We start from the raw sequence: 9,692 nt of genomic DNA on the forward strand, positions 1-9,692 counted from the left end.
TACTTTCTACTTCTTACATGTTGAACTCAAATACCTGTACTTTCTACTTCTTACATGTTGAACACAAATACCTGTACTTTCTACTTCTTACATGTTGAACACAAATACCTGTACTTTCTACTTCTCACATTTCCCAAACAGGCTGGTTCCTTTAGTTTGAATGTGTGTTTGGTGGCGTGATCATTATTATTTAGAGTCATTGCGTGCCTATTGATTTGAACACGATCCGTGTATCCATCATTTCCTGGTCTTCTCTAAAGAAGAGGGACCAATGAAAACGTTGTCATGTTGCCGTTGTTCAGCATGGAAACATTCATTAGCTAACAATGACATTATTGTTCTATTAATATAAAGGGAGGTCAGGTACTCTTTAAAACAGCTGCTAGTTATGGGTACTTTTTACTGAAGTACATTTCAAAGCCTCTTTACTTTCACTTGAGTGAAGAAGTTTAGTCAGTACTTCTACTTTCACCAGAGTATTTTTTAAACACGAGTATCTGTACTTCTACTTGAGTAAAGGATGTACTTTTGACATCTCTCATAGATCAGTGTTCAGTGAGTCTTCATCTGAGGTCACAGAGTTTTAATAGAATGAAAACATTACATAAATCATAAATAACCACTTGGGTTATTTATTGTGTTTTTTAGTATTTTGTGTCCTCTTTGTATCTTTTTGGTGATTATAGGTGTGTTTTTGTTGGTGTGTCTTCTTCTGTCCTTTGTGGTGATTACAGGTCTCTTTGTGGTGTGTTTCCTCCCCAGCAGCAGCAGCAGCACGCCGGCCTCTGAGAGGAAGGAGGAGTCTCCGATGTGTGCCGTGCACGAGGGAGAGAAGATCAACATCTACTGCGTGACGCACGGCGTGCCCACCTGCTCCATGTGCAAAGTGTTCGGAGAGCACAAAGACTGTGAGGTGGCGCCCATCTCCAGCATCTTCCAGACCAAGAAGGTAACAGCAGGCTGCGAAGTGCATGAGAAATAACATTTACATATGTACGTTATATCATGCATAGTAGCTCTTTTGTCTTTCTGTTCTGATGCGTACACCTCGAGTGCAGACCTTCTTCTTGTTCTTCTTATATTTGATAAGAAAGATGGAATAAATAGACGTGTGTCCAAAAGTCTGCAAAATGCATGTACGTTATATCATGCATATGAATAACTACTTGATGTATATTTGGGTGCTGGTACTTTACTTTGAACGTCTCCAGCATCTACCAGACCAAGGAGGTCAGAGCAGAACTCCTGAGAGGGAAACAGAGAGACGAGTTCAACAGTCTGCAAAGTGCATCAGAAATAACATTTAAACATGTATTTCATATCATGCATAATAACTATTTTCTCTATATTTTAGCACTGATACTTAAATGTTGAGTACAAATGTTCTTGTCATATTTGCAAATCTCTACTGTAACGTCTCCTCCTCCTCTCTCTGTGTTTTCCTCTCAGTCGGAGCTGAGTGACGGGATCGCCATGATGGTGGGGAACAACGACCGCATGCAGGGCATCGTCAGCCAGCTGGAGGAGGCCTGCAGGGTCATAGAGGTCACACACACACACACACACACACACACACACACACACACACACACACACACACACACACACACACACACACACACACACACACACACACACACACACACACACACACTCACGCTGCAGGACAGATCTCTACACACATTAAGACAACATTAAATATGGTTGATCCGTCTTAAATATATTTTCGAATGGCATTAAAATAGTCTTAAAAACTTGATTTGCCTATTTAAGAAAATACAAGATACTGACCTGGGGTGTGTGTGTGTGTGTGTGTGTGTGTGTGTGTGTGTGTGTGTGTGTGTGTGTGTGTGTGGTGTGTGTGTGTGTTGTGTGTGTGTGTGTGTGTGTGTGTGTGTGTGTGTGTGTGTGTGTGTGTGTGTGTGTGTGTGTGTGTGTGTGTGTGTGTTGTGTGTGTGGGTGTGTGTGTGTGTGTGTGTGTGTGTGTGTGTGTGTGTGTGTGTGGTGTGTGTGTGTGTGTGTGTGTGTGTGTGTGTGTGTGTGTGTGTGTGTGTGTGTGTGTGTGTGTGTGTGTGTGTGCAGGAGAACGGCCGGCGGCAGAAGACTCTGGTGTGTGAGAAGTTCGACCTCCTGTACTCGGTGCTGGAGGGGAAGAAGAGAGACATGAGTCAGAAAGTGACGTCGGAGCAGGACGAGAAGCTGACGTACATCAGAGGACTGAACAAGAAGTACGGAGAACATCTGGAGGAGAGCTGCAAGATGGTGGAGCACGGCATCCAGAACATGGAGGAGCCGGAGATGGCTCTGTTCCTGCAGGTGAGACCAGGACACACACACACACACACACACACACACACACACACACACACACACACACACACACACACACTTCAAACTGTCCTATGCACAGACTGCTAAACACCTGAGCTCTGGAACGTGCCTCCTCAAACATTCATCTGTTTGTCATCTACTCATTTATCTAAATAGTTACCAAGTTCTAACACGTGTTCTGCAAGGGGATCAATTTCCCTCAGTTAAATGCAAATCAACTTGATCTTTGATATAATGTCAATGTCTGGATTCTTACTCTCACTGTTAGAATAAACCTACCATTAAAAGATAGACTGTTCCTTTCGTCCAATCAGAGACTTCTTCCTCCACTGAGTCGACTTACTCATTTATCTAAACAGTTATCACAGCAACAAACCGTATCGACTTTTGTTATAATGAACAATATTTCATGTTACATTCTGTTCTTGTATATCTCATATTCTGTTTACGTGAATATCGACTTCTTGCACTATTTTGTATTTGTATTACTTCTATACTCTTATGTGCATATGACAATAAAACCTTTCAATCTTTGAATCAATGGCAATGACCTCCTTCTGACCTGAGCTCCTCCAACGATGCAACATATATAATCAAATACAATACAAAGTAGTGCAAGAAGTCTATATATATGTAAATAGAATATGATATGTACAAGAACAGAATAAGAACAGAAATAGTGTACATTCAGACTGAATACAATACGGTTTAAATGATGAAACACATGGAGATCAGTGTGTGACGCTGAGTGTGTGTTTGTGTTTCTCTCCTACAGAACACCAAGCCTCTGCTCAAAAAGTGAGTACATGTTTTTGTAAGATGTCTAATAATTAGAAGAAGATAACCAAATGTCATTTGAAGTCAATAAGAAGTAACTTGTGGGATATTCGGAGTAACTACGGTGGCCCACAGGTGGAAAAGCATCTGTACCTCTGCCCTCCAGCTCCTACCTGAGTTATTAGAAAGTAACAATGTGTGTGACGTCTTCCCAGCTGCTCTTTCTTTGTTCAAATGTAACACCTGCTCTGTGAAAAGCATCAAATCATTAGCGGAGACTTCCAGGAATAACTCCTGATCACAGTCTGATATAAATATATATAAATATATAACAACACCTCGATGAAAAGCACTCAAACTGGGACTGAACTCAAACTCTGCGTCATGCTTGTTCATGTAATGTCATCTCTATATTGTTGGATAAGCAGTCTAACTTCATCACGATGGAAACAGAGAGACGTCGAACAGGCTGCATGAGAAGTAACATTTAAATGTGTATTTGATATCATGCATAGTAACTATTGTGTCTATCTTTCTGACCTCAATGTCTCGAGTCAGTCTGACCTGATTTCATGTTATTTATATATTGTTGGATGCAGTCTTTATTATTTTGGAGGTGGGTTTTTACATAAAACTTTAACACGAATGAAACTTATTTTCACTTCTACTTGAGAATTTGCAAACACTATTTATAGACGCTTCATATGTTGTTAGGAATTAAGATAAAGAAGATATATATTAGAGCCTTTATATGTTCATCTGACCCTAACGGTTCAAACGGGTGCAAAATGTGGACATCATTTCCGTTGTGGCTTTTTTTTTACACATCACTTTATCACAAATGATTCTTAAATGTTTTTAGACCTCAATGTCTCGAGCCAATTTGACCGGGAGAGTGCCGGGTGCAAAGGGGTTAAAAGCTACTCCCCGATCTGGGATCAATAGATTGAGTCTGATCAATAGATTGAGTCTGATCAATAGATTCTGATCCACCTGTCTCTCTCCAGGCTCACGGACGCCTGCAGCACGGCTCACCTGGATAAAGTGGAGCGAGGATATGAGAACATGGATCACTTCAGCGTTGAATTCACGAAGGAGGGCCGAGCGCTGAAGAGCCTCGACTTCCTGCAGGGTGAGAATCAGAGTTATTGAGTTGATTTGAAGATCAAAGAACTTTAGTGGAACGCTGCAAACAGCATTCACACAGACCCCTTCAGACCCCTTCAGACCCCTTCAGACCCCCCTCAGACCCCCTTCAGACCCCCTTCAGACCCCTTCAGACCCCTTCAGACCCCCTTCAGACCCCCTTCAGACCCCTTCAGACCCCTTCAGACCCCTTCAGACCCCCTTCAGACCCCCTTCAGACCCCTTCAGACCATTCAGACCCCTTTCAGACCCCTTCAGACCCCTTCAGACCCCTTCAGACCCCCTTCAGGACCCCTTCAGACCCCCTTCAGACCCCTTCAGACCCCCTTCAGACCCCCTCAGACCCCCTTCAGAGACCCCTTCAGGACCCCTTCAGACCCCCTTCAGACCCCCTTCAGACCCCTTCAGGAACCCCTTCAGACCCCCTTCAGACCCCTTCAGACCCCTTCAGACCCCCTTCAGACCCCCTTCAGACCCCCTTCAGACCCCTTCAGACCACTCAGACCACTCAGACCCCCTTCAGACCCCTTCAGACCCCCTTCAGACCCCCTTCAGACCCCTTCAGACCCCTTCAGACCCCCTTCAGACCCCCTTCAGACCCCCTTCAGACCCCTTCAGACCCCCTTCAGACCCCTATTAGATTTACAGATCTACAGATTCCTTCAATAAAACATATTCTAAAGTAAAGAATAAAGGCAGTCGCTGCTCTCTCACCTGCGCTGCTCTCTCACCTGTGCTGCTCTCTCACCTGTGCTGCTCTCTCACCTGTGCTGCTCTCTCACCTGTGCTGCTCTCTCACCTGCGCTGCTCTCTCACCTGTGCTGCTCTCTCACCTGTGCTGCTCTCTCACCTGTGCTGCTCTCTCACCTGTGCTGCTCTCCTCACCTGTTCTGCTCTCTCACCTGCGCTGCTCTCTCACCTGTGCTGCTCTCTCACCTGCGTTGCTCTCTCACCTGTTCTGCTCTCTCACCTGCGCTGCTCTCTCACCTGTGCTGCTCTCTCACCTGTGCTGCTCTCTCACCTGTGCTGCTCTCTCACCTGTGCTGCTCTCTCACCTGTGCTGCTCTCTCACCTGTTCTGCTCTCTCACCTGTGCTGCTCTCTCACCTGTTCTGCTCTCTCACCTGTGCTGCTCTCTCACCTGTGCTGCTCTCTCACCTGTGCTGCTCTCTCACCTGTTCTGCTCTCTCACCTGTGCTGCTCTCTCACCTGTTCTGCTCTCTCACCTGCGCTGCTCTCTCACCTGTGCTGCTCTCTCACCTGTTCTGCTCTCTCACCTGTGCTGCTCTCTCACCTGTGCTGCTCTCTCACCTGCGCTGCTCTCTCACCTGTGCTGCTCTCTCACCTGCGCTGCTCTCTCACCTGTGCTGCTCTCTCACCTGTGCTGCTCTCTCCTCAGACGATGAAGACGAGGATGAAGATGATGAAGATGGAGAGGGGGAGGCTCCTGTCACGTCTCACTCAGCCTCCACCTCTACCTGAAAAACACCAAACATCAGAGGATCTCCAGGTGTTTCTCCAGGTGTTTTCTCCAGGTGTTTCTCCAGGTGTTTCTCCAGGTGTTTCTCCAGGTGTTTCTCCAGGTGTTTCTCCAGGTGTTTCTCAGGTGTTTCTGAGGAAGAGGTGTTTCTCAATCGCGAGTACGCTTGCTTGGTAGCACATGTCTGCCGAGCATCTTGCTTCAGAAGAGAGTCAAGAATCCTTCCTGGCATTCGGAAAACAAAGAGTGGAACACGCTAGCAAGTGTGCAGGTGTGCGTCATATGAGAGGCCCCGCCTCTTACATGTTCCGTCACAGATTTGGGGAAATTGGTCCGTGCGCAAAGCATTGTGGGGATTTTAAGACCGCGGAGTCTACTCATGTGCACACTCGATATTTCTCCAAACGGAGTACGCCGGGCTCGGTAGATTTCCAAGTATGCTGGAGATTGGAACAGTACTTCGGCGGCACTCGATGACGTAGTATGCTTGAAATAGTGGCTCTGAAGCAGCTTTACTCGCGATTGAGAAACACCCCCCCACTGTGTTTCGGTGACTAAAGGATCAGTGTTTCTGCTTTCCTCTACATGTCCTGGTTGTTTCTCTGACCTTTCTCTGCTCCATTAGCTTTCCCTCCCGCTCGTATTCTTTTTTATGACTGATAAAACTTTATCGCTGTGACATTTTCACCATTTCATGCCGCCTGTAGTCTGTGCTGCAGGTCTGTGCTGCAGGTATGTGCTGCAGGTCTGTGCTGCAGGTATGTGCTGCAGGTCTGTGCTGCAGGTATGTGCTGCAGGTATGTGCTGCAGGTATGTGCTGCAGGTCTGTGCTGCAGGTCTGTGCTGCAGGTATGTGCTGCAGGTCTGTGCTGCAGGTCTGTGCTGCAGGTATGTGTTCCCCTGTTGGAACAAAACACCACGTTATGCCATGTAGTGAATACTATGTTTCATTAAAGCTGCAAACAGTGTCTGCTTTCTTTTGTTGAACTGGACTAAAGCAGAATTAAAAACCTGTGTTATGTTCAGATGGAGAGCCAGTGTGTGTGTGTGTGTGTGTGTGTGTGTGTGTGTGTGTGTGTGTGTGTTTTCACGTGTAAAGGAAATATATTTGATCCGCTCTTCACACTGATTTCATTTATCTCCGTCAAAGGAATTCCAGAGAGTATTTACATCCTGGAGACTCAGGCCTGCAGGTCTCTGACCCCCCCCCCCCCCCCCCCCCCCCCCACACACACACACACACACACACACACACACACACACACACACACACACACACACACACACTGGTGTAATGAAGATGAGCTGCAGTGTGTGTGTGGTGGTTGTGTGTTGTGTGTGTGTGTGTGTGTGTGTGTGTGTGTGTGTGTGTGTGTGTGTGTGTGTGTGTGTGTGTGTGTGTGTGTGTGTGTGTGTGTGTGTGTGTGTGTGTGTGTGTGTGTGTGTGTGTGTGTGTGTGTGTGTGTGTGTGTGGAGGCACTAACCCACGACTTGGCTCCACATTAATGTTACACCATGTTGTTTATATTCAGTGATGTTTGTGTTTCACTTTCCTGAAAATGTGAGATTGGAAATGAACATGTTTGTTAATATCATTAGCAGCTGGGTTTTATATGTAAGGATATCCACAGAGAAGTGTAAGCATTGCTTTTCATTTTTTTATTTAAAATATAGATATAAGACGTTGTCTTGCACAACAGAACATGACTGGTTGCACATAAGTTTATTAACAAACATACATCTCATAAATACAGGGTTCAGAATCTAAAACAAAGTGTATTTGTCATGAAGAATAAGTGATCGACATTAACTCCGCAGTGTGAGGGTGAAGCTTTAAATAAGAGTGACACAGCAGCACTGATGGTGGAGGAAGAGGAGGAGGAGGAGGAGATCTTTGGCGCTTCACTTCCCGAACAGCTCCATCATTCTTCTGTTGTTTTGCGCCTGCTGCACCATCTGCTCCGCCTTGGACATCTCCATCATCTCCCTCAGCAGGTGGAAGGTCAGGTCCAGAGAGATCGGAGGGTCTTCGGACCTCCTTCCTCTCTCCATGGACTCCTCATCGTCTCCAAGGATCGCCCTGATGTTCCCAACGTTCCCCTGAAGGAGGCGCCGCGTGAGCTGCAGCGCTCTGTTCAGCCCGGAGGGGAGCGTCATGGCTGGGAAAGAGTTAGAAGAGTCCCCGGTGTTCCTCAGCCGGATGAAATACTCCTCCCCGAGCCGCTCCACTACGGGACCGGGCTGCTGCTGCTGGGCACCGCCAGGACTCTCAATGGCCCGACATCCGTAGCGCGGTAAGAAGGCAACTAGCAGAATCACGGTGGTGCCAAATGCATTGAGCTTCATGTCAGGATATCAACAGGAATCTGCGGAGCGAAACAACTGCGTTAGTATTTAGATCAGAACTCTCGGATGAAATGTGCTGAGGAGCTGAATGTGTTTGTTGTATTGTTGTATCTGGCACAACCATTTCCTTCGGGATAAATAAAGTCTTATCTTATCTTAGTTTACGCACGAAAAAAAACCATTTATGTTGTGAATAACATCTCCAGAAATGTGGGATAGTTGCGCGTTAAAAATGAAGAGTTTGGCTAAATCTATGCTGCAAATACAAGTTAGAGAATACAGAGCAGACTCCAGAGCAGATCCACTTGGAGCCTTACATTTACGCACCGAAAAGACACGGTGAGGCAACTATGGATAAAAGTGTTCTGGATCTTAAAATGCGCAGAACAGAGAGATGGAGCACAATGTGGAACATCTGCGCGTAAACACAGATGTTTGGTTCAGTTTATTCCATTATGAATTCTCCCTGAAACAAATCCACTTGGTTAAAGCTATCAGATTGTACGGATGTCTCGCTGTGGGAACGAAGTATAAACGGGTACATTATCATTTGTAGAAATGAAATAAAAGAATAATGCGTGGAATATTTGCTCATAAAGACAGATCTGTTGCTCAATGTTGGACACAGTGCTGGCACGGAGTGGCACCGATGGACAAAGTGTTATTTTATCGTAACAGAAGTTATATAAAGACGTGGAATATCCGCGCGTAAATACATATTTTGGTCTCAATGTTGGACACAGTTTATTCCATGCTGCATTTACCCTGAATCAAATCCTCTTATTGAGTTAAACCCTGGCTAGAAAACAAGGACATGCGTCTGAAAGCATGAAGGATGGTCTGCGTACCTTAGTCTCTCTGGGGGTCCAGTCAGCCTCTTGGGGTCCAGTCAGCCTCTTGGGGTCCAGTCAGCCTCTTGGGGTCCAGTCAGCCTCTTGGGGTCCAGTCAGCCTCTTGGGGTCCAGTCAGCCTCTTGGGGTCCAGTCAGCCTCTTGGGGTCCAGTCAGCCTCTTGGGTCGCAGGTGTTGGCGAGATGCCGCCCTCCTTCTCTTCTCTGCAGAAACAGCCTAAAGTTAGAAAGATCAGGAGCAGGACGTTTATATACCGAGGCTGAGGCTGCGCGCGCTCACACGTGAAGATGAGTCATATGGGAGCGTGCGTGAGCGTGTGCGCGCGTCTACCTCTGTCATAAAGATAACAAATGAGGGCCCAAAGGTGCCACACCTGATGCCCACTCACAGCATGAGAGACCCCCTCTCATGCTGTGAGTGGGTCTCTCATGTTGAGAGGGGGTCTCTCATGCTGTGAGGGGGTCTCTCATGCTGTGAGGGGGTCTCTCATGCTGTGAGGGGGTCTCTCATGTTGTGAGGGGGTCTCTCATGTTGTGAGGGGGTCTCTCATGTTGTGAGGGGGTCTCTCATGCTGTGAGGGGGTCTCTCATGCTGTGAGGGGGTCTCTCATGCTGTGAGGGGGTCTCTCATGTTGTGAGGGGGTCTCTGGATTTCAGGAAATACTCCAAAAAGGGAGTTATGTTCTTTGTCTCTGATCTCTCTCTCCTCTGATCTCTCTCTCCTCTGATCTCTCTCTTCCTTCTCCTCTCATCTCCTCTCTCT

General features: G+C 46.6%; 2 protein-coding genes across 2 annotated transcripts in view; one reads left to right on the top strand and one right to left on the bottom strand.

Annotated features, from left to right (window-relative positions):
- trim55b (tripartite motif containing 55b) overlaps positions 1 to 5,685 on the top strand; it is a gene marked incomplete at its 3' end in the record, with an annotated part of 10,333 nt that extends 4,648 nt beyond the window's left edge. The window contains 6 exon segments of the mRNA XM_034112865.1: positions 763 to 949; positions 1,450 to 1,545; positions 2,083 to 2,316; positions 3,107 to 3,129; positions 4,116 to 4,240; positions 5,653 to 5,685. Of these exon segments, the coding sequence (XP_033968756.1) occupies positions 763 to 949; positions 1,450 to 1,545; positions 2,083 to 2,316; positions 3,107 to 3,129; positions 4,116 to 4,240; positions 5,653 to 5,685 (698 nt within the window).
- Positions 5,686 to 7,385: 1,700 nt separating this feature from the next.
- crhb (corticotropin releasing hormone b) lies at positions 7,386 to 9,125 on the bottom strand. The gene is made up of 2 exons (XM_034112866.1): positions 8,928 to 9,125; positions 7,386 to 8,099 (listed from the first exon to the last, which is right to left on the bottom strand). The coding sequence occupies exon 2, from the start codon at positions 8,077 to 8,079 to the stop codon at positions 7,636 to 7,638; it is 444 nt and encodes a 147-aa protein (XP_033968757.1). The 5' UTR covers positions 8,080 to 8,099; positions 8,928 to 9,125; the 3' UTR covers positions 7,386 to 7,635.
- Positions 9,126 to 9,692: the final 567 nt, after the last annotated feature.

The sequence above is a fragment of the Trematomus bernacchii genome, unplaced genomic scaffold (assembly GCF_902827165.1).
Source record: "Trematomus bernacchii unplaced genomic scaffold, fTreBer1.1, whole genome shotgun sequence".
Lineage (NCBI taxonomy): Eukaryota > Metazoa > Chordata > Actinopteri > Perciformes > Nototheniidae > Trematomus > Trematomus bernacchii.

Coding starts and splice junctions, on each gene's coding strand:
- crhb (XM_034112866.1), bottom strand. CDS start 8,079: ATGAAGCTCAATGCATTTGGCACCACCGTGATTCTGCTAGTTGCCTTC.